The sequence below is a fragment of the Micromesistius poutassou genome (assembly GCF_964030765.1).
Source record: "Micromesistius poutassou genome assembly, chromosome: 11".
Classification (NCBI taxonomy): domain Eukaryota; kingdom Metazoa; phylum Chordata; class Actinopteri; order Gadiformes; family Gadidae; genus Micromesistius; species Micromesistius poutassou.
Window position 1 is genome coordinate 7,281,706 of NC_140281.1, and position 24,929 is coordinate 7,306,634.

The window sequence follows — 24,929 nt, forward strand, 5'->3', positions numbered from 1 at the left end:
CAAACACGTGCAGTGTTATGCTACGTTCCTTAACGGTCGGAGGTGGAAAGTCGGAATGGGAAATGTGTCATCGCCGACCAATGTGCGTTCGAGCTACCGAGTCGGAAAAACATGGATGCTCCCGCTTAACTACAAGAATACAAATGTATTATTATATTTATAGATTATAAATGGAAATTATCTAGTTCTGAAAAAAAATCTTTTGTCGACAGTAAGTGAACCGACTATACATCGCTGTCACCCTTCAATAAGAACAAGTGCTATTAATAGTTACAATGCTAGATGCTGTATTGGTATATACTTTGAATGCTCTGATTGCTCAATCGTGACATTCTCAGTCCTCAGTCTGCCCAGTGCCTTGATTAGACTCTCAGCCTTTGAAACCTTGTTGCTAATATCTACACCCACCAAGGTCACTTTGCCTTCAACCACCCTAAACCTTTACAGCTCCCTAATAGTCAGCCCACACACAAACACACACACACACACACACACACACACACACACACACACACACACACACACACACACACACACACACACACACACAAACACACACATATACACACATACATACATACATACATACATACATACATACATACATATTTATATACACACATGTTTCTTGAATGAATATATATGAGAGACATTCCAGAGCACATCTCAGCGACGTCTATGATCTTTGTTTTGGGCCCCAGCCTGTGGACAAACATGCTCACATGTTTCACAGAGAGTACACAGTCTAGCGGCCGGCCATTGTGTTGGAGTGAAAGAGGGGATTACTGCTCCACACGCTAACTTCATAGCCCCCCCTCTCCCTCTCTCTCTTCCAGCACTACTTCTGTAAATAATGAGGTCATATGTTATCAGAGCCCACTATCAGTTTAAGGACAGAAACACATTGCCCCGAACACAATCAATTACACTGAGCTTGTTGTGTCATTACAATATCTGGCAAAACATTAAAAAAATGGAAAAAAATGATATCTAGAACAGATTTTAGCAACAGCATAACACCAGGTTCAATAAGTGTCGGGCCCTTCAAGCTGTTAATAGTGTGGAGTACATCTCAATATAGTGACGAGCAGCTCACATCATCATGCCCATCCTACATCTCCTCCTCCTGCATCTCCTCCTCCTGCATCTCATCCTCCTGCATCTCATCACCAGTACTCTGATGATGAAGGTCAGGGTTGGTCTCCCTATCTCACAACAGATGGTAATGGTGTAGACTACCACAGTGTGAGCTCCTTACTCTGTGTTTTGGTCCCAGAGCTGCAGAAGGTCCCGTCTTGTGTCCTCAGGTCGGACTGCGTGGACATCCTGACGCAGTGTGGAGACCTGAAGCGCTTCCACGAGGGCCAGACCCCCGAGAGGATCTGTGAGCTGCTGTCGCCCGTCGATGACCCGGAGCGCTGCATCCCTCTACACAGATACCTCAGTGAGTGAGTGAGTGAGTGAGTGAGTGAGTGAGTGGGTGAGTGAGTGAGTGAGTGAGTGAGTGAGTGAGTGAGTGAGTGAGTGAGTGAGTGAGTGAGTGAGTGAGTGAGTGGGTGGGTGGGTGGGTGAGTGAGTGAGTGAGTGAGTGAGTGAGTGGGTGGGTGAGTGAGTGAGTGAGTGAGTGAGTGAGTGAGTGAGTGAGTGAGTGAGTGAGTGAGTGAGTGAGTGAGTGAGTGAGTGAGTGAGTGAGTGAGTGAGTGGGTGGGTGAGTGAGTGAGTGAGTGAGTGAGTGAGTGAGTGAGTGAGTGAGTGAGTGAGTGAGTGAGTGAGTGAGTGAGTGAGTAATGCAGATTCACCTTTTCTCTTCTTAGTCTAGCCTATTCGTGATCCCTACTTTTACAAAACAAGCCCTGCATCAAGCACATGATTTCACAAAGTTATTGAAAGGTCAGATTGTATAGTTCATTAATCTGTGTGTCTCTCTCTCACTCACACACCCCAGACCCCAGCTCCTTAGCCAACAGCGCCAGTGCTGAGGTCATCCACCCGTGTAACCCCAACCCGTGCCCCAGCAACCACCTGTGTCAGGTCAACCGGAAGGGTTGCCATGATGACTTCAACTGCCAACCCTTCTTCTGCGTCCCAGGTATACCGCCCCCCCCCTCCCCCCCCCCCCAGTTAGAAGGGTCCTCCTCCGCACTAGGGCATCACGCCGTCCATTCCACTAAAGCTCTCTCTGTCCTCCCTCAGGCTGTAAACTGGGTGACGCCTCAGACTTCCTGGTCCCGATGGACACACGGCTGCAGGTGCCGGTCCTGAGCGGGGCGGCGGGCGGCCAAGCAGACTGCTTTGAGGTGTGCGTGTGCGGGGCCAGCGGCCGCCTGGAGGACTGCAGAGAGATGCCATGTGTGGACACCAGCAAGGCCTGCGTGGTGGGGGGGCAGAGGAAAAGTAGGCATGGCTTTTATATTTATATATTTTTAGGGTGAATAGATATAGAGGTTAGGTTAGGTTATTATTTTAGGAGATAAAGTAATTTCCTCAACCACTTCTTTGTAATTAACCCGTTTTATAGTAGTTGCCTTCCAGATTACTGACCCTAAACAACAGAATCCGCTGAAGTGTTCATCTCAGAGCTCTCTCCACCTCCTGGTGGACATTGACTGTAATAGCAGTCGCCGAATATCTTCCAGGATCAGAAAACATTGTTTTCCTCTCCACCTTTGCCCTCCCCTATCTATTACTTAGAATCTGGAAAGGTTTGCTTTGGGATTTCTTTTCTTTTGGACTTTTAAAATAAATCCCAGGGGTTAGGCAGAAAGGGAGGGTTGGGATTAATGCCATTAATTAGAGGCAGATGGGTGGTGTGTGTCACACACACACACACACACACACACACACACACACACACACACACACACACACACACACACACACACACCCATTGCTTTTCCTAGATGTTGAGTAATGAAGGAATGTAATGTGGGGGCATTTATGATTAGATTGGCTTCCTCCCCACTTAACTTCTTAAACATTGAGATTGAGTTCCGCTTCACCGTATGCTCACCATGCAACACATGGTGGGCGGGTCAGAATGACAAGATGGAGGGATTGAGTTATCTAAACATTAGTCTTGGTGCTTATGTTTGGTTATAGAACCAACACACAGAGCAGAACAACCACGTCTTTATGAGACATCTACAGATCTATTTGCAAGCAGATGTAAATATTAATTCTAATTTTATCAACTGGATAAAGTAAGCTTACTAATACGTTAGGATACAAACACCTTCAGCTCTACAGGGGGGCTCCTCTTACTGTGTTGTTGTGGTCCTCCAGGCCACGGGACCCCCTTCAGGGTGGACTGCCACCCCTGCTCCTGCTTTGCGGGGGAAACCATCTGCTCCACCCGACAGTGCTACAGCCCGGACAGCTCGGACCAGGAACGCCAGCGCTTCACTGGTGCGTGCGTGTGTGTGTGTGTGTGTGTGTGTGTGTGTGTGTGTGTGTGTGTGTGTGTGTGTGTGTGTTTGAAGTGGCATCCTCCAAATACAGGCACAATTTACTTATATTAAATCACATATACTGTCACTGTTAAATTATGTAAAATGCCACCTTATAGAGGAACTAGATGCTAGTCTCTACAGTGAACCACCTAGAGGCTGTTAGAGGAACTACAGGCTAGTCTCTAGTGAACTCCCTAGTGGCCGCTAGAGGAACTACATGCTAGTCTCTAAAGTAAACCACCTAGAGGCCCTCAGAGGAACCTCATGTTAGTCTCTAGTGAACCCCCTATAGACCATTAGAGGAACTACATGCTAGTCTCTAGTGAACCCCCTAGTCTGGCCGCCGCGTTGTGTAGATATTTGTTGTGATATGTAGCTGCTCGCTCCAGGTCTGCCATGCGGCTGTCCTGACCACTTTGTTCCGGTGTGCGCTACAAATGGCCGGACCTACCCCAGTGCCTGTGTGGCGCGCTGCATGGGCTTCAAGGACCACCAGTTTGTCTACGGCCACTGCCGTCTCACCGAGCCCTGCTCCTCCAAGCCCTGCCAGAGGAACCAGAGGTCAGTGGGACCCGTGTGAAGCTTATCAGAACACAAGAGGCACCTTTCGACCAGGGTAGAAGGGTGGGGCCCTGACCCTTCTACCAGGGTAGTAGAAGGGTCAGGGCCCCACATTTCTACCAGGGTTAAGGGCAAGCATGGCATTGCTAGCCCTTGAAAGGACCGTTTACAAACTAGAATTCAAGTAAATCTTTTATTCACTTAATTGAATGCAGACTATGAGGATATAACGTTGATGCTAATAATGCGTTTCTATGATGCATTTAATACTTCTCACACCAGTAGCTCCGCTGCACAAACACATTTAAACACACACAGATGCACATCATATGAGTATTAATCCTGAGAATGGGACTGAAATGTAGATATGGCTGTGTCTCCTATGACCGGTATTAGAGCTGTGTCATACAACTCGCGTGGCCTGCGCCTCGGACATGGGGCAGGGGACAAAGCGCAGCAAATTGTAATTGACAAGCTCTTGGAAAACACAGACATCTTGTGCATACAAGAAACATTTTTAGCAAAACAAGACCTAGATCAACTGAACACTGTTAATAATGACTTATATGGGGCAGGGGAGTCTACAACAAACAGACATGTACATAATGACAAAGCTTTTGTTATTTTAAATGTTTATACTCCATATGAATGTAACAAAAATGAGGATGAATATATTAACAGGCTTGGTTTTATAAGCTTGTTTATTTTGGATTTTGGATTTATTGTAGGTGACATAAATGCTGATATCTCCAACAAGAAATCCCTGTTTGGCCAACACACACAGTTTTGTGAAGACAGCAAGCTGGTTCTCTCCAGCAAAGCACTTTTGCCTGTAGATAGCTACACATATACAAGTGAAGCATGGCATACAACATTCTGGCTGGATCACTGTGTATGTACAGTTGATGCTCATGACTGTTTAGAGAAAATTTAGATAATATATGGGATGGCTACAACTGATCACATACCTGTCTCATTGATGTTAAATGTTGAGAGTCTACCTGAGTTGTCTGGCTATGATAATCATGAACCAATTGGGAAACTAGATTGGGAAAGGACGACAGAAAATGACACTCAGAATTCTGAGAAAAAAGTCTGAATACTGAGATTAAAGTCAGAATTCTGAGAATAAAGTCAGAATTCTGACTTTAATCTCAGTATTCAGACTTTTTTCTCAGAATTATGAGATTAAAGTCAGAATTCTAAATTAAAAGTCAGAATTTTGAGAATAAACTTTGTCTTATGTGTGGCCCTAATCCTCTTCCGTACACACACTTGTCAAGGCTTGCTGAAACTAAATCTTTAAAGACATCTTTAAAGAATGATAAATGAATAATGCTCTCATTGTCCTGCTTGTGACCAGCTGTCCCTAACCCTTGGTGTCCGTGTGTCAAGGTGTGTTCCAAAGCGTCGTGTCTGCCTGAGCGATGCCTCAGACTTCCCCTGTCGCCAGTACGAGTGTGTGATCCGCCCCGCGGGCTGTGACAGCCAGCTGGACCCCGTGTGCGACACGGATGGCATCGTCCACACAAACCTCTGCAAGCTCCACCAATCAGGGAAGGCCCTGGCATACATGGGCCAATGCCAGGTACTGAACAGAGCAGCCGGCTGTCTCTTTGTCACGTCATCAGTGTTTTAAAGGCATCAGGGTGAGGTAGTTCCTTGTTCCTTATGAACAAGGTACTAAAGTAAAAGGTGTGGTGACTGGAGCAGGAGAAATATACCCTGAGGTCTATAAGATGAGCTCTGGAAAACAAACACACTTGAAGATGGACGTTTTTAGATTGAAATGTGCAGTTAGTATATAAAGTGCAGAGATCAGGGCTGATTGTTAGAGACCTGGTTGTCTTCCATGTGTGGAGCCAGAGTCAGAGCTATGACTCTGTGTAGGCTTCCATTTTCTATGTTTTGCTGTGGTAATAAACAAGTAAACAGTCTTTCTCTGGAACAAATTAGGAGGATGTTGAAAAATTGACGCAATGTTGCAGACTCGGCAGACGGCTCCTTCCCCAAATGTCGGCTGAATTATTGCTTCACTTGTTGACGATCCGATTTGGTAGACTTGCAGAACAGGAGGAGCATTTACAACTACCAGCTCCTTGTTTAGTGACGCTATTGTCTCTCATTTAGAATCCGTGGCCAAAGTAAAACGGAGGATTTCTGATGGGCTTTTCACCCTGAAAAATCTGTTCATGGAGCCCAGGATTGTGCTTCTGGCAAAGTGGATGAATATAAGATTTCCTGTTTTGAGAGTAAATACTAGATTGTAAATCTGATGTGAGTGTGATTTGAGGTTGATTTGAAATATGTGTGTGTGTGTGCGTGTGTGTGTCTCTCTGCAGGAGGCCTGCAGGAAGCCGCAGCCTGTCTGTGGGCAGAACAGTGAGACCTACGCCACGGTGTGTGAGGCCTTCTCAGACCGTGTGGCTGTGGACTACGAGGGGCCCTGCCACGCTGTGGGGGCGGGGGCAGACTACGCCGTCGGCTCCGGCTGTGACCTGGTCGTATGTCCACCGCCGTCCAACCCGCTCTGCATCCCGGTCACACCGCCTGGTGGGTGCAAAGGTCACCTAGGATGCACAGCATGTACCACGTGGTGCATGCACTGTGTTCGTCTGGACACAGAGCATGCACCACGTGGTGCATGCACTGTGTTCGTCTCCACACAGAGCATGCACCACGTGGTGCATGCTCTGTGTTCGTCTGGACACAGAGCATGTACCATGTTGTGCATTCTCTGTGTGCAGCATTTTCCTCAGTGACACTGGGAACAGCGGGCAACTGAAACCTAATGTATAGTCTCCTTGCGTGACCTGCTCACGTGCTGCTGAGCTCCAATGCAGGGGGCCTTGCAGCGTTTTAACAGAGGCTTTAGAGTTTTATCGGCTGTAACGACCCCCTGGTCTCAAGGTTTAAGTTAAGATAAGATAAAACTTTATTTGGGTGTTGCAGCTAAATGAAACAAAGAATGAAATGAAGAATGAAACAACAAAGAAATACAGAAAATATAGTCAGAGTAGTAGAGTCAACATTATTGATGGTTTAGTTTGACATTAGTGATGGTATGTGCTTCATTATTGACCTGCTGGCCCCTGCTGGCCCCTCTTTGACCTGTCTGGACTGTGATTCCAGGAGCCTGCTGTCCTGTGTGCGCCAGCGTCCTGCAGGTCCTCTGGAACCAAGAGCAGATGAACGTTTTCGCCAAGGTACGGAGATCACATCCCCTCAGAACTCTGACTAATCATGTATTTATATTTACTTTTGTTTGCTAGTGTCTACATTGTTTATGTCTACCTGTACGAGAGTGTGAACACCTACCGAGTCAAATTCCATGTATGTGAACATACTTGGCCATTAAAGCTGATTCTGATTCTGATTCTGATTCTGATCACATCCCCCCAGAACTAGTGCATTCATGAGGCACATGAGGTACTTTACTTGAGGTACTTTATCTTTATTTGATTTTAGGACCTATTTAGATATTTGATACATATTGCACTCACACATCTCACACAACTAATTTTATTTTGGAGCTGATAAGTAAATTATATTTTAAAGCTTACCTGTGTAGTAAAGTTGTTCAAATATGTAAGTCTTTGCCACTAGGGGGGGGCGTAGACCCAAATGTGCAGACCCATCAAAACAAGAAGAGGGTAAACTAAATTACACTCTTATATCCAATACAAACACTCTTTGATTATTCACTGAACTGATAACTTATTCACACCAAACCAAACTAGATGTATTCAAGCTGTTAACATGCTTAACAGCCTCAGAGCCCAAACTAGCCCCTGCTTTACTACTAAAGAGCCCAAACTAAACCCTGCATTACAGCCTCAGAGCCCAAACTAGACCCTGAGATTCCCAAAGACTGGGGCACCAAATCAGAGATTCAAAATGCTTAAGTAAACCTCTGTCTCTCTGTCTCTGCCCTTCTTTCTCTCTCGCTCTGTCTGTTTCTCTGTCTGTCTCTCTTTGTCTGTCTGTCTATCTGTCTGTCTGTCTGTCTGTCTGTCTGTCTGTCTGTCTGTCTGTCTCTCTCTGTCTGTCTCTCTGTCTGTCTCTCTCTCTGTCTCTCTGAATGTCTCTCTGTCTGTCTCTCTCTCTCTGTCTGTCTATCTTTCTCTCTGTCTCCCTGTCTCTCTCTCTCTCTCTGTCTCCCTGTCTCTCTCTCTCTCTGTCTGTCTGTCTGTCTGTCTGTCTGTCTCTCTGTCTCTCTCTTTCTGTCTGTCTCTATTTCTGTCTGTCTGTCTGTCTGTCTGTCTGTCTCTCTCTCTGTCTCTCTGTCTGTCTCTGTCTGTCTCTGTCTCTCTCTGTCTCTCTCTCTGTCTCTCTGTCTCTCTCTCTGTCTCTCTCTGTCTCTCTGTCTCTCTCTGTCTCTCTCTGTCTCTCTGTCTCTCTCTGTCTCTCTCTGTCTCTCTGTCTCTGTCTCTCTGTCTCTCTCTGTCTCTCTGTCTCTCTCTGTCTCTCTCTGTCTCTCTGTGTCTCTCTGTCTCTCTCTGTCTCTCTGTCTCTGTCTCTCTGTCTCTCTCTGTCTCTCTGTCTCTCTCTGTCTCTCTCTGTCTCTCTGTCTCTCTCTGTCTCTCTGTCTCTGTCTCTCTCTGTCTCTCTCTGTCTCTCTGTCTCTGTCTCTCTGTCTCTCTCTGTCTCTCTGTCTCTCTCTGTCTCTCTCTGTCTCTCTCTGTCTCTCTCTCTGTCCGTCTGTCTGTCTCTCTGTCTCTCTGTCTCTCTGTGTCTGTATGTCTCTCTGTCCGTCTCTCTGTCTCTCTCTCTGTCTGTCTCTCTGTCTCTCTCTCTCTGTCTGTCTCTCTGTCTCTCTGTCTCTCTGTCTCTCTGTCCCCCCCAGTTGGACCGGGACCGGCCTGTGACGGTCCAGGACGTGCTGCAGATCCTGCGTCTGCACGTGTCCGTGCCGCAGTGCGACGTGTTCGGCTACCTGAGCATCGACCATGAGCTGGTGGTGGTCATCGCTCCTCTGGACCACCGGCCCACCCGGCTGCAGGTCAGGGAGACCCCCACACACACGCACATGCGCACATGCACACACCCACACACGCACACACACACAGGCACTTCAGGCCTGGTTCTACGGGTGCATGAGCATACATTGCACCCCCAATTCAATTGTGTGCACCCTCTATTGAAAAGGAGAGGAGGGAATGAAATAAATGATAAATATGATAACAATAATAAAATACTTATATTTTCCATTAAATAACATTGTTTGCTGCATTTATTTTGTTAAATTAAACCGATAAGAACGTTATTATTATTATGCCAGGTGCGTGTGACCTGCGCCGCGGCCGACGTTGTGTGCAAAATGTGCGCACCCATGTATATATATCTATGACACCTCACACATATCAACAATCTTTCTCATATCCAAAGCTTGGATATCAATAAGCTAATGCTGCAGCTGAAATGTTCTCCAAATCACAAAGACCTGATGTGATACCAGCTTTTAAGCACAGTAAATGTTATTGTCCCAACATGTCAGTAGAACTCAGTGTTGAGACTAACGCCGTTAGAATAAACGCGATTACGTAACGCCGTTACATTCCTCTGTAATTTGTAATCTAATTAATTACTTTATCCAGCGTTACTAACGCCGTTTCCGTTACTAACATGACTTGTGTTGCCGTTAGTCTGTTACTAAAATCGGGGCCCCAGCGCGATCATGGAAAAAAAAAAAAAAAGCCTGCAGCCAGCATGAGTTCTAGGCTATTGTTTTTTCTTTTCTTCCTTTCCTCCTCCTCACTTCATAAGCGGGCTGCAGAGTAGAGAGCACACTAGTACAACACGGTTTCGATAAATACCAAGGATAAGACAGGTCATGTTTTGCGGATATGGAACAAGGAAGTAACTGACTTGACGATGTATAGCTGCGTGACATCATTGACGAATCCTTGTAGGAGTTTATTTTACACACAAACCGACGTAGCTTCTGTGCGGCGCACACACACAACTTTCGACCGGTAAAACCAAAGTGATAGACAGAGAAGAAATGGCGAGTACAGAAGAGGAGGATAAAGTGGGAAAGTCGGCGTTTAGCAAGTGGAAATATAAACACTACTTCACCATCGTTGAGAGAAAGGGGAAGAACTTGTATTTGAAGTGCACGTTATGCTCGGGAGGAAAGCGTTTGTCCACATCGGCCGCGAGCAACTCAAATCTAATGAAGCATCTGACCACAAGTGATGTGTCAGTTTCAATAAATATTATGTTGATGAGCAATAAATTGAATTATTGAAGTTCATATCCCCCCCCCATGGCAAAGGATATTTGTTTAAGGTTAATTATCTCTCTATGCTGTTCTACTCTATGAAACTGGCGTGTGAAACATGCTTCTAAAAAGCCGAATTCTTTGACATATTACTTTGTTTTAGTAACGCAAAAATTACTTTTCCTAGTAATTAGTTACTTTTATAATAGAGTAATTGAGTTACTAACTCAATTACTTTTTTAAGAAGTAATTTGTAATTGTAATTAGTTACTTTTTCAAAGTAATTTGCCCATCACTGGTAGAACTACCCAGAAGTGCTTGTCTATCTACTGGTAGAAAGGCCTGTGTAAAAAGCAAAGTCTGAACTGAAGCTAACTCTCACCCTAACCCTGTACTGTATGTTTGGTCCTAACTCTCACCCTAACCCTGTACTGTATGTTTGGTCCTAACTCTAACCCTAACCCTGTACTGTATGTTTGGTCCTCTCACCCTAACCCTGTACTGTATGTTTGGTCCTAACTCTAACCCTAACTCTTACTCTGAACCTAACCAAGCACTGTCAGTGTGTGGTCCTGTGTCTTGGGCCTCGGATCAGATTAAAGAGTGGATACACATGTGTTCATTGACCTTCACTTCCTATTTTGTATCCGTTCCACTTTAATTCCTAACTTGGATTTGATCAACGTAAAGTTTTCATCGAGCCATCAGAACTTTACAGAATAAACATGAAGTCCTCCTCACCTATCAAGGTTGGAGCTGCTCCTGCAGCAGTGTCTATTATGCCTGCTGTATTCCATCCTGCTTGACGTTGTTGTGATTCAAAGACAGCCTAACATAATGTTAGGCTGCTTTTATAGATAAAGCAATCTTATGAAAAGAAAATGTTTTTGTAAGGAACAATAGTCTACACCTCACAATTTTCAAGGCTTGATATTTCCCACAGTCTTTCACCATAAACGACAATGAGTTGCATTAGTACAGTTGGCTGATGGCTAACTACACTCTACCTCTACTGTATATATAGGTTGATCTATACCTCTATAGGTAGATATCTATACCTCTATATGTAAGTAGACATCTATACCTCCACCATGTAACCAGACATCAAGACGTTAGATAACAGCCGCTTTTATTTTGACACGTTTGATGTTGTTGCAGACCAAGATGTGAATGTGAAGGTCTTTTTTTGGTATCACACTTTAGATTGTCAAGATGAATATGCACGCATTCTTAAGCCCTTGAGAAATGAACATTTACAGTATATAAATGTAAGTATTCATTCAACTGCGTTTAGGGTTACATTAATCTCAAATTCTTACCGGCAGCCATAAGAATGAATTTGTACATAAAATCTCAAAATTAATAATATTACAAAATAATAAAAAATAAAAGTTTTGTTAAGGTTAAACACACATCACATACTTTACAAAAATGTGTTTTACTGCTTCTCAATACATTCATTTGAAGGAAAATGTTACATATACAGGTAAAATCTATTAATTACAATTATTTAAATACTAAATGACTGGACTATGTTCACTCTGTTGAAAAGGCTTTTCATGAAGCCAAGTAGTGTCCCAACCCATTCCAGGGTCATATTCAACAGATTGAATATCACAACATGGCTCTAGGCAAAGATGTTTGTGATCGAGATTATGATGAGCTGGCAGCTTTTACATTCCCGGGTATAGGTAGGGTTAGGGTTAGGGTAATTTGGCTGTAAATGCCAAGTGTACTTTAGAGAACCAGTGGGTCCCACACAGAACTACCTGTCAACGTGATGGATGCTAAAGGACAGATGGTTCATCCAATCACCTGCCAAGTATCTGGTAAAGTGCCTGCCCTTTTATACAACTATATAACACTTTCCAAGGACAACTTCCAAAAGTTCTGTGAAACAAACTATCAGGGGCCCTCCGTCTCCTCCCTAACAGGTGTGTTAGGTGAGTTAGGTGGGTTAGGTGGGTCAGGTGGGTTAGGTGGGTTAGGTTTAGGCTCCACCATCCTGCATCCTATTCCACTTGGACATGATAAATCACCGGGGGACACTTTACCCCCAGCATGGTGATCTCCTCATATGCCCGTGGGCACAGGATTATCCTCCCTGTCTTCTGCCACAAATGTCAAGCTACTTTCTCCCTCTCTCTCTCTGTCATGTCCTCTGTCCTGTCCTCTCTCCTCTGTCCTCTGTCCTGTCCTGTCCTCTGTCAGACTGACATAACCTCAGCTGTGCCCCTCCAAGTGTGTTCCTGAGTAATATTGTTGTTGTTGCTGTTGGAAGTAACAATATCAATTTGGACAAATCCTGTCAAATCTGTTCTATTTTTTTTACTTTGTTTATCAGTGTATTTAAAACAGTTTTTATTGTGTGGAACTTTTGAGTCTCTTGAATCAACAGCAAGACGAAAGTACCCAAACAGAAAGAGAATACATAGAGTCTATCGTAACATGTCGTAACACTACTCTGTAACCCCAACAGGTGGAGGCCTGCAGCAAGGAGGCAGAGAAGATGGACTCGCTCATCAACTACGGCAGCCCCACACTGGTCTCCCACGTGCCACTCTCCTCCTTCCTGTCCTCTGAGACCAGGGTGCCTGTCCTTCCCCCGTCTGGAGCCACCTCCTGCTCCCCACCCTCACTGCTCAGCGTGTTGCTCCTCCTGGGACTCCTCCTGTCCAGCACCATGTGACCGTCCTCCTCCTCCTCCTCCTGTAGGCCATGTGACCCTCCTCCTCCTCCTCCTCCCGGGACATGTGACCGTCTCCCTCCTCCTCCTGGTCCTCCTCCTGTAGGCCATGTGACCCTCCTCCTCCTCCTCCTCCTCCTCCTCCTGGTCTTCCTGGAGGAGGAGGAGGAGGAGGAGGAGGAGGGTCACATGGCCTCCTCCTGGAGGCCATGTGACCCTTCTCCTGGTCCTCCTGGTCCTCCTGGTTCTCCTCCTGTAGGCCATGTGACCCTCCTCCTCCTCCTGGTCGTCCTGGTCCTCTTCCTGTAGGCCATGTGATCCTCCTCCTCCTCCTCTTCCTCCTCCTCCTCCTCCTCCTGGTCCTCTTCCTGTAGGCCATGTGATCCTCCTCCTCCGCCTCCTCTTCCTCCTCCTCCTCCTCCTCCTCCTGGTCCTCCTCCTGTAGGCTGTGTGATGGTCCTCCCCCCTCAGGGGTCTCGGCTCTGCTGGACCACTCAGCCTCCAGTGACGGAAACAGACTGAGAAGATCCAGGAGACTCGGTTTCCATGGCAACACGCTTCAGACAGACTACAACGTTGAACATTGAAGGAATAGCAACAGGATGAAGTATCACTATAAGGACATCCTCCAGAACGTCTGCAGTGCAACCTCAAGTTCCTTCTTATTTTGCTTTTATGGAGCAAGAAAAAATACCAAAACAACACCACAACCATCAGCTAGGCAGAGCTTCAACTCTCCCACTGATGTGGACTCGCTGGCATATTACACAGTCAAGTTTTATGATTAATAATATAGCTGTTATTGCTGTTATGAAGAAGGGAATGCAGGACAGTTTAATTTAGAAATAAAATGGTGTGTGTGTGTTTGGTTGTGTGTGTGTGTGTGTGTGTGTGTGTGTGTGTGTGTGTGTGTGTGTGTATGTGTATGTGTGTGTGTGTTACATGTTGGTTCTTGTCCTCCATTTACTATCATAACCATCCTTAATTCTCCTTGCATATGTGGTTGTTTTGCAAGAAACTTCCAAAATGCTGAATACAATCTTCCCAGGGAATTTGCACATACAGAGATAGAGCTCCCTGCGAACAGGGAGATGCTAGGAACAAATTGTTTATTTACGGTGTAGCAAAACAAATGTAACTACTTTTCATAAATGATATATTTGATTGTTTGAACTATATTGTCTAATGTACATATGTGTAACGGCCGGATGTCCTAACCTCTAACCTCATCAGTGTTATTGTCCCTGGTCCAGAGCCTCCAGAGTGAAGATGCCAGATAGCTCAAAGGAAACTCATGCTGGAGTCAACATTTGCAAGTTAAAAGCAGCCTTTAAAATCTGCGTAGAAGAGGCATTCTTTAAATTGCTAGTTTGCATTATTCCTTGCTTCAAGAGAGTTGTATTGTTGGCACGTCTGCACATTTGAAGTATAAGAAACAGCCGTTTAAACTTTGTATAAAAAGAGGATCCACAGCCATTCAATGACCAATGACAATCACTTAACCCCTCCCCATAGTGCAGAGGGGTCTCCAAAACAAATATATGAGTCATGAAAATGCAATACATTTCTACCTTTGTACTGGGTTTTTACAAATGTTTCTAATCGGTGTGTCTCTGAAATGGACAGCAAAAACAATCACCTAGTGGCCACGTTACTTTTTTGTTTATAATTAGTTCTTATTGATGATTATTCTGTATGCATGGCGACAGTTATGAAGTAATTTTATCCCAGAATGTATAATTGTTAATCATATCTGTATGTTCATGCCCGTCTTACCAACAGTATTACAGAGCTGCACAGTTCCCTAGCAGTCCAGCTATTATTGCTTTTTTTTATTTTTGTTGTTGACCTATGACCTATGACCTATGGTTTGTCCAGTATTGAAGCTGAGCTGGATTAATCCAGTTGTACTCCATACAGTGCCTGAGTGCTTTTCATAAAAAGTGAACTCTACTGAGAACCATCTTGCTTTAGTCAGTGAACCACCCAGGATGGGTTTGCTCTCGTTTTGGATTTCTAGCTATAAATCAGTCATGCGACCCAATGCAAATGTAGCACCAATATCGGCATTCAAGTCCATTCAGAAAAGAACAATGTTAGCAATATTGTACTTTACAGTGAAAGGTACAATCTGTAACCCAAATAAAAGAAAAAACAAATGTACTCAAGCGATGGAAATTTTCAATTGCAATGAAAAGAGGAAATTACATAAAGTATTCTTTATCGAGTCTTGTAAACAAAGAGAGAAGTTCCCCAGCATTTCATATTTTCGGAATATATCAGGTGTACAATATGATTTTATTGATAACATCATTATAAAAATCCTTCCCGATTAGCATTGACAGAGATAAAATGCCTTGTTTCCTGTCACAGAGATATTCTAATGGTTAAATCCTTCAGAAGTGGATTAAAAAGTGTATTTGACTGACTCGGGGTCGGATCTTTGAGAATACGCTTCACTTTATCATAGAGATCAATAAAATTAAACACGATGACCCACCCTGACAAACGAGGGATACAAGCCTCCGAGTGAGAGAAACACAGAAAGATAGTGGTGATATTTCCTATTGTGGATAGCAACGACCCATAACAAAGTATCTAGGTCTCCTTTGTCTCTCCAGAGTGACCCTGAGCTGGACGTTAGCATTGGTTAACCACACAACAAGAGACATTCCCAAAGTTAGAGCACAGAGCCGTTATATCATGTGGCCGGCCTTGGCACCGGTCATAATGATGAGCTTGGGCACATACGCTGATATGCATATAGGGTTAGTGTGTGTGTGTGTGTGTGTGTGTGTGTGTGTGTGTGAGAGAGTGTGTTTGCTAATTTCTGGAGGACATCTGTGTATATTCTGCTGCACACAATCAATAAACAGCAGAGCTCCATGCCCTGTGAACACATGAAGACTTTGATGATTATGGAGTGCAGGCATCGGCTGTGAGCTCCTTCCTCCAGGAGGTTCAGTCAAAGGCCTCCACTCAGAATGTTGATTGGAGTAGCTTCAGCAAGAGCCAACCAAGCTACAGCAGAGCTCAGCCAGACCACATCCCCTTTCTTTACCTTAGTCACCGTCTTTCTCACGCTGGAAATGCATGCCTCATTCGGAAAGAAAAAGAGAAAGAAAGAAAAAGGGGAAGTTTCCGTAAGCAGACATCTTCAGCCACAGGTCCAAGATCATGTTGAGAAGTGCTGGTGACGGACAGGTCTCACCTGTCCACCCTTATTTCCTTTCATTCCAACATGGCTCAATGAAATATGCCAAGATGTCAATCCACACAATTTTAGTAATGAGTAAAACAAATGTATGTAAAGAGAAACCATTAACAACCCCTATTTACTAAGAAACTGGTCACAGTTTGGTCAAAGCTAGGAAACTTAAAGAACATTACAGACAGCTTATTCTTCATCAATTCTACCAGTTTTTATCAACAGTTTGTCTGAATAATATAAATTACTGTATCAGCATAGCTTTTAAAAGTATGAAAAGATCCCTCTCTGTAGGAGGTCTGAGTCTGTATGAAGACATGAGGACTGGGTCCAGGGGGTTCAGGCCATGGAGGATATCTGGAGATCCAAAGAGGCGTTATGTTTGATGATTGTCCCTAAGACCTCTTTAATGATGTGACCGGCATTATATCTGTAACATATGTGCTTTGTCAAGTTACTAATGTGATGTGATGTGTGTGTGTGTGTGTGTGTGTGTGTGTGTGTGTGTGTGTGTGTGTGTGTGTGTGTGTGTGTGTGTGTGTGTGTGTGTGTGTGCCCGCATGATAAGGTCAGTATCTTGGACAAAGGACAGACAAAGGAAAACCGGAGACACAATCTGCAATATGTTTTTATTTGTGTATATATTGTTGTACATAAATCATTATCAGTTGTATTGACACATTATCGGTCAAATACAATTTAATACTTAGAGTAGGAGTGAAATAGACACTGTGTGTGTGTGTGTGTGTGTGTGTGTGTGTGTGTACATATGTGCTTTGTCAAGTTACTAATGTGATGTTCCATACAGGACAACTGTCTTTCTATCTTTCTTTACAAGCTTAGCAACAACCGTCCCTCCCTATCTGGAAACACCCCACAGAAACCACCAAGTTCCACAGCTGTTTCTCTGTACCAATGGAGCTCACACTGAAGGCCTGACACTACATGTGTGTGTGTGTGTGTGTGTGTGTGTGTGTGTGTGTGTGTGTGTGTGTGTGTGTGTGTGTGTGTGTGTGTGTGTGTGTGTGTGTGTGTGTGTGTGTGTGTGATATACAATAGTTGGGTAACCAATTGGAACAGTAACAGGCAGAAACAGGGTTTGCGGTGAAATCAACGAATTACATTTATTTATAAATGGTGCAGGGAAAAAGGGAGGGGGGTAAAAGGCGACTCAAATCACTGGGTCGACAGTTGACCCCAGGGTGCTCTGTCTGGCTCTCCTGGCTTGGGTGTGAGGAGAGACCGCCAGACCGGCCATTGTGCTGTGGTGGTTCCACCCAGTGGAACCAGGCTGTGGATCCCGCCAATTATCTTTTTGTTCTTTTAAGTAAGATACTTTATGTTTGATTAAAAGTGCCTTGTGGCTTAAGAACTAAGAGAATGGTGTGCTGATTGGAAGAAGGCGGTTCACTCCCCGGAGGCTGAACATGATGTTGAAGATCTGTATAATTATTTTATAACATGCTTGATGGGTGATTCATGATTAGACAGCACCATGCTAGCGGTGGACCTCTATATAATATAAATAAATATATATATATATAGAATTTATAATATATAATCTATCTGGAGGAGAGGGGGGGCAGAGGCCTGCAGCTCACTGAGTCTGCGCATGCGCATCAAATAACCTGAGGAAAAGATAGAGACAAAAATAATAGGCCATCATCAATCTCTGTCACACTCCCCAGGGGTTTGGAGGTCGGTGGGCTCACAGAGCTAGTGTGTGTGTGTGTGTGTGTGTGTGTGTGTGTGTGTGTGTGTGTGTGTGTGTGTGTGTGTGTGTGTGTGTGTGTGTGCCCGCATGATAAGGTCAGTATTTTGGAGAGACAAAGGAAAACCGGAGACACAATCTGCAATATGTGTTTATTTGTGTATATATTGTTGTACATAAATCATTATCAGTTGTATTGACACATGATCGGTCAAATACAATTTAATACTTAGAGTAGTAGTGAAATAGACACCGTGTGTGTGTGTGTGTGTGTGTGTGTGTGTGTGTGTGTGTGTGTGTGTGTGTGCGTGCGTGCGTGTGTGTGTGTCCCACCGTCCCACCGTATTCAACAGCCTGCATCGAACAGCAACACTTTGTTGACAGCAGTGCTGCGTCGTGCTGGGCGGGGCGTGGCGGCACTCTCAGCCAATCAGACGCCTCTCTCCCTCAGCTAGGCGGGGCGTGGCGGAGCTCTAAGCCAATCAGCCGCCTCTCCCCCTCAGACCCACACACGCGCACGCACACACAAACACACACGCGCGCACACACACACACACACACACACACACACACACACACACACACACACACACACACACACACACACACACACACACACACACACACACACACACACACACACACACACACAAGTTAAGAGCAGAGAAAGAGAAAGAAGCGGAGCTGCCAGGCGGTCTGGAGTCTCTACAATGGATGCCGTACCGTTTAATATCGCGTTCGTCGTCCTCCTCCTCGGGGCTTGGATCCAGGGAACCAACGGTGAGTGATCGGGACCACCACCCCGCCTCCCGGACCCGGGGCCGGGTCGGGCTAGGAGAGCCGCTCGCTCTTTGTTCGTCTGAAGGAGAGCCTAAGATGGCGCAGGTCGGAGAAAGGGCTTGCTGTGGGGAGGAACCATCGGGGTCCGAGTCCAGGGTCCAGGCTCCTCGGGGTACTTTGGGCTCCGGGTCCAGGGTCCGGGTCCAGGCTCCTGGCTCCTCGGGGTACTTTGGGCTCCGGGTCCTGGCTCCGGGTCCAGGCTCCTGGCTCCTCGGGTTACTTTGGGCTCCGGGTCGATTTACCTCCAATCGGCTCGGAGAAAACCCCCTCGAATGAGTCCGAGTCCCACCCTGTTGTGGAGTCTCTACAAAGTTGAGAGGATCCCTGGGCTGTTGTGGCTCTAGTCCGGGTCTGGTTGGTCTGTTTATGTGGCTCTAGTCCGGGTCTGTTTATGTGGCCCAAGTCCAGGTCTGGTGGGTCTCTTTATGTGGCTCTAGTCCGGGTCTGGTCTGTGGTTCAGGGGTCTGCTGAGTCGAGTCCTAACCCAACATAGTTTAGCTGCCCCGGGGTTAAGGTATTTCTTCCTGGATCTTCCGGCTTGGTGACCGTTATCTTTCTGCTCCACTTATTCACTCTTTCCACGACGCTCCAGAATACACAGTAACATCACTAAATAACTAGTAGTAGTATTAATGCTGTAAGGTGGAGGTCATCTCAGTTCACCTTTTCTTTATGGCAACAACAGGAAGCGGTGTTTCTGTTGAATACAATGCCAACTATTAAACCACCATGGTGGATATGACTAAATAGAATAAAGCCGGAGACGTGTCCTTATGGTTAGCCTCCTGGCTACCAGCTAGCTGAACAAACGTTGTGTTGACACACTGAAGCTTAGGGTTAGTGAGGTTAGGTTAGTAGGGGTAGTAGGGTGATGGTTAGCAGGGTCAGGGTAAGTGGGGTTAGGCTAAGCAGGAATAGTAGGGTTAGCAAGGGTAGGGTTAAAAGGGTCAGGATTAGTGGGGGTAGGGTTAGGGTTAGTAGGGGTACGGTTGTTAGGGTTAGCTGTAGAGTCACGGTTCTGCACACTGGAACGCTCAAGAAGCCTTTCATTAGCCTAGTGATGGTTAAAAAAACCATCAAAAGTTTCCAATTCTAAACGTGTTCAAGATAGCTCCTTCTTGGTGTGTGAGGACCAGTATATTCTGGTGGTATATCAGGACCACTTTTTTTTTTGCTGGTATACGAGGACCAGTATATTCTGCTGGTATATGCAGACCAGTTTACTCTGCTCTTATATGTGCAGGGTTCTGACTCAGAAGGATGATGGTTATGTTTCCACTTTGCTTGTGATTCAAGACACAATGTACTGTCATACACTGCTTTAAAATGTCGTTTTTGAAATGCATGTAGTTAGTTTTTATTACTCTTCAATATTTTAAATATCTTTTTTCTTCTGAGTCGCCATCAACTCCATAGTTCCCACTCAGCACTGCTGGTGGAGGTGTGCTGTGATGCTAATATCCAGTCTGGAGGTGTTGGGGAAGTCAGCCTTTAATGACTACAGCTAAACGTTGTTGTACTGCTGTAGGTTTCCATATTCTGTGTTCTGCACCCTTCCGTGACTCCTTCGTAGAGGCTGTGTTCACACACCACCAGGCCTCCGAGGCGACCACCTTCTGACCGTTGTACCTGAGCATTAAGTGCCATTTAAGTTCCACTCATCGTATTACCATATCCATAAAGGCTTCATTATTTCATAATAAATAATGAATAGCATTACGGCCAGCCATGTATTTAATGGCTTTGAGATGTGGTCGTACGGCCCTGGCTGTCAGTACTATACCGGAGACCTGGGAACCAGCAGCCAAGGAATGCAACAGGATCCTAAACGCTTGTCCCAGCCTAGGGAACCACAACTAATTGGACAGTTTGTAGCCATGGTGCAGGCTGTTGGATCTGGGATGCACATCAAAGAGGATGCATCACCATGTAGTGGTTAGTGTGGCCATGGTAAAATGGCTAACAATATACAAATTATTTGTAATGATTTTTTTGATTGGTTCTGTTTCAGACCTCACCCTTTAAATGACTATTACCTGATTCGCACAACTGTGTTTTTGGTTAGTTTGAAAGTGAGTGGATTCAACTATTGCAGTATGATTTAATTTTAATGTTATATATGTTTAAAGATACCTACTGTGACATGCATGTGGTAAACCATACTTCACCACTTTATTGCAAACTTGTACACCTATGCATGTTGAGGTATCGCATGATCAGCAGGTAGTGTGTAAACTGGAACTTAACTCAAACTTTATATTAAATGATTATTTATCAAGATTTGAACTTGGCATAAGATACTGAAATCGATCTCCTTGGTAGTCAAGTGGCCATACTAGGCTATGTATTTAATCCTGCACTATCCAGCTGTGAATAACAAGCCCAGGGTTGGTTGATGGTGTCACCATGTTTGGATGGGTACTGCTCTTAAGACTCATCATCTGGATTAATTTTGAACTAAAGTGATCCGGTGAAAACTTTAAAGGTTGTGATTATGTTTGAATAAAACGTACAGTGCATTTCTGTAGTGAGTACAAAGATTTTCCACATATGAGGACCATGTATCCAGATTGAGCCTCCTATGGTATTCACAATTGACATCAGAAGGCAGAAGCATTGACCCGCAGTGAGTAGTTTTAGTCCTATTTGTGCACTATGATGCATCAACGCAAAACCACACCCTGTCTAGTTGCGCTAACTTAAGCTAGGTTGTCAATCCTAAATGTCTTCAAAAAGACATTTAGGATTCCTATTACCCTCTACATCTCAATCAGCTCCTCCAACAGACCTGTCCGGACCCTTATAGCGTGATAATCGTCCTCCTGGAGCAGAGTGCCCCTCGTGGGTTGTACTCTGTACTACTGGTCTGAGAATGTTTCTGTATTATTAAAGGCTTTTTGTCTTTCCGGCCAGACCTGACTGTAAAGTGAAAACATATTATCTTCTGTCTGCCCTCAGCTCTAGATTTCCTTTTACCTGAAACCTTTTCATGGCCGGGGTGGAGGTAGCTCTGCGTGTTTTCCAGGCTTCTGCGTTTGCCTCTACATGGAACAAGATGTTTGTTTGCTTAATGGCTGAGACACTGCCGTCTGCTCAGGCCTTGAGACCCGCGTCACTTCTTCATTTCATGTTGCTATGTTAGACGAATGGCATCAATAAGGAGATGTTTCTTCCCCATCAATCTGTTCTGCTTCCTGATGTCATTCACACAGAAGCAGGAAGGCACAGCCCCATTCCACTGGTTTAAGTCAGTGCGTTTACATGACACTCAAGAAAGTCGAATAATTGGGTTAGTCCAACTATGATTGGATTACTAAGATGCATGTATACACCTTAGTCGAGCTAAAAATCAAATCGAATTGGGTTTCTCATAGTCAAATTAAGACCCTTAGATAATGCAATTCATAATCGAGTCGTTAAGCGTGCATGTACGGAGTCGAATTGGATTATGCCTTGAATTGCGTTCTGCGCATGCTCGAGATCTTTTCCTGGGGCCGTGAGCCGGAAGTAGAAGGAGACGATAGTCGCGTTGTTGTTGTCCTCGTCTGAAAACATTCATTCATTCATTCAAACATATTCATTCATTGCGCCGTGGCCGAACTGACGGGGGTATTCTCTGATATTATGAATCTTACAGACTGCGTCGGGTTCTCCGACTCTCTGGTACTTCCACAACAAGTAAAGACTCTGAGTGGGGTTTATCTCGCCCATGGTGAGAAGGAATTAGGGGAAAGGAACTTTGGCTTTGACTCTCTGAAGTCCAGATTGAAACGCGACATGGAGGAGAAAGCGATGTTTTCAGTAGACAGCTGTCAGTTCACTTCGGGACCATATAATTTCTCAGACGCTCCATTGTTCCGACCTTGTATGCGGACTCCTCCGCCGGCAGAGCCAGCTCCTTCGGCTGGAGTCGGCATACGATTGAGAGGTCCGAACAATGGAGTGTCGGAGAAATGATATGAACCCGAAGTGAACTGACAGCTGTCTACTGAAAACATCTTTCTCGAATGCGGCCTGAGTTTGTTGTTGCTGGTGACGTAAAGAGGTCAACCGGTGGCTCTATTACCACTAATTGAAATGGGTACAGCGCCACCTATCATACTGGGGAATGACACGCTTCGGCCAATGAATCGATTTACTCACCGCCATGTATACTCGGACAATTGCAGTTGTCCAATTGCGGAGCATAGTCGAACTATGGCTTTAATCAGATTAAGCTGTGCATGTAAACGTACTGATTGAGTTGATCAGACTCATATTGTTTAATGGAAAAGCCCCATCCTGAGCAGAACAACGCTGGCTTCAGAGGTAGCCTACCAGCTAGGTAACCTACCAGCTAGGTAACATACCACCTACCAGCTAGCTAGCCTACCAGCTAGGTAGCCTACCAGCTAGGTAACCTACCAGCTAGGTAACCTACCACCTACCAGCTAGGTAGCCTATCAGCTAGGTAACTGACCACCTAGGTAACTAACTAGCTAGGTAGTCTACCCACTAGGTTACCTACCAGCTATGTAGCCTACCACTAATCACTGCTGGGACCTCAAGTGATGCCAAATGGAGGAGCACACAATTATTTTTATTATTTTTGTGTGTTTCCATATCTCATCCAATGGAAGAAGGGGGTGGGGCCACCACTGGTCAGGCCCCCTGGGACGACCAGGGGCCCCTGTAGCCAACAAACACAGACGGGGACTAACATCTGGTGTGGACAAAGAGGAAGCCATGGTGGGGGGGAGGGGGCCATCCATCCATCCACCCACCAAGGGTTTCGGGTCAACTCAGTCCGGGTAGAACGAGTCTGAATGAGCCTTGTGAACAGAATCTCATTCTGAACCTGCACCGATATCCAGTAACTAGTTAGTGTGGACCTGCTTCTCTCTAGAACATGTTGGGTTCCTCTGTTAACACTCGAGGTTCAAGGCTGTGTTCTCAAACAGTATGATATAACAACGCTGAGTGGAGAGGCTCGGTCTCAGCTTGCTTCTCAGTGTTCACCGTGGATGCTACTTGTTATGATGCAGTTGTTTATATTATTGGGCCCTACTCTGTAGAAATGTGTGATTGATTTCACATTCATCAATATTTCGCCCAAACACGCATGCATCAATGTCAGCATCCTGGAGATCCTGGGCATCCTGGAGATCACGAAGGGTGACACGATGGACCATGTGGGTGGAGAAGCACTTGGTTTGGATGAGTTCTCCCCTTCAGCTGTGCAGCAATTCATCAAGGAGACTGTCACCAAGGCCATGCCCAGGTGGTGATGAGTTTGTGGTTGCCTAGGATACTGAAGCAATTAATTCAGCACACGTTCTTATGCGAGAGAAACGTCTGGTCTGGTGTGTCATCAGTCGCCTGCCATTCAGGGTCTGCGGTTGGTTGCTTGAGTTACTCGGCCCGGCAGGAAGTTTCATCCAGCCAATCGGCATCTTGTAGGCAGGACTTGAAAAAGAATGCTGATGGAATCCAGGTGGCCATAGCAACCAGAAAAATAGGGAACACAGAAACAGCCACGTCCCATGTGGAATTGTTATCCGGTGAGCGGTTGGTTAGGGGGTAACCAATAGGAGACTCGATCTCTGAGAACAGAAGAGCTGTTAAACTAAGTCTATATTCAGGAGATTAGAAGGCATTTCCAACAGGTTATGAAGTTAAATATTCCTTCAACACACAGCCGTGTTCTTGGCTATAGTTCCCTGGAGCCCCCTGTGCTTTCCATGCTGTGTCAATGGCTATATTTAGTAATATTAAGCAAATATAGATTTGTTAGTATTTGGAAAATAAGGTGTGTTGGGGGGGTGGTGTTTATATATCATTCTTATATATAAACATAGACAGGACGTGCAAGGCAGAACTTGGTAATTTGAGAGATGGCCTTTCATTGTACAAGACATCCTGGAGGAAAACAACAATTACGAGCTACAGATTATTAATTGAATCAATAAAGCACAATGGATGGATAAGCACAATAACAATATCAGGCAAACAAAAGGGCAATTATCCTTTGTGCTATTGTCTTGCAGCCCTATTATCAATGGTCTATAGTGATCATTAATGATCTATCATATTGTTGTGTTGGAGTATAAGATGCTGTTCAGCTTCACTGTCTGGATAAAGCACCTTCAAGCCATCTCAAGGTCAGGGTGCTTTTCTTATAAACAAATGGGATGGTGGGACTTATCTTTCTTTGCGTGACTGTGCTGTTGTTCATCTGCAAATCCATGCAAGTGTGTGTGTGTGTGTGTGTG

General features: G+C 45.1%; 2 protein-coding genes across 2 annotated transcripts in view; both read left to right on the top strand.

Annotated features, from left to right (window-relative positions):
* reck (reversion-inducing-cysteine-rich protein with kazal motifs) overlaps positions 1-13,014 on the top strand; it is a 31,473-nt gene extending 18,459 nt beyond the window's left edge. The window contains exons 12-21 of the mRNA XM_084474933.1: positions 1,308-1,444; positions 1,946-2,089; positions 2,194-2,394; positions 3,283-3,405; positions 3,839-4,010; positions 5,406-5,598; positions 6,353-6,563; positions 7,143-7,216; positions 8,857-9,012; positions 12,713-13,014. Coding sequence (XP_084331059.1) covers positions 1,308-1,444; positions 1,946-2,089; positions 2,194-2,394; positions 3,283-3,405; positions 3,839-4,010; positions 5,406-5,598; positions 6,353-6,563; positions 7,143-7,216; positions 8,857-9,012; positions 12,713-12,922 — 1,621 coding nt within the window. The 3' untranslated portion in view covers positions 12,923-13,014. The remainder of the gene's footprint in view (positions 1-1,307; positions 1,445-1,945; positions 2,090-2,193; positions 2,395-3,282; positions 3,406-3,838; positions 4,011-5,405; positions 5,599-6,352; positions 6,564-7,142; positions 7,217-8,856; positions 9,013-12,712) is intronic.
* A 5,449-nt stretch (positions 13,015-18,463) lies between these two features.
* Positions 18,464-24,929, top strand: part of tgfbr1b (transforming growth factor, beta receptor 1 b) — a 32,088-nt gene continuing 25,622 nt past the window's right edge. The window contains exon 1 of the mRNA XM_084475553.1: positions 18,464-18,618. Coding sequence (XP_084331679.1) covers positions 18,549-18,618 — 70 coding nt within the window. The 5' untranslated portion in view covers positions 18,464-18,548. The remainder of the gene's footprint in view (positions 18,619-24,929) is intronic.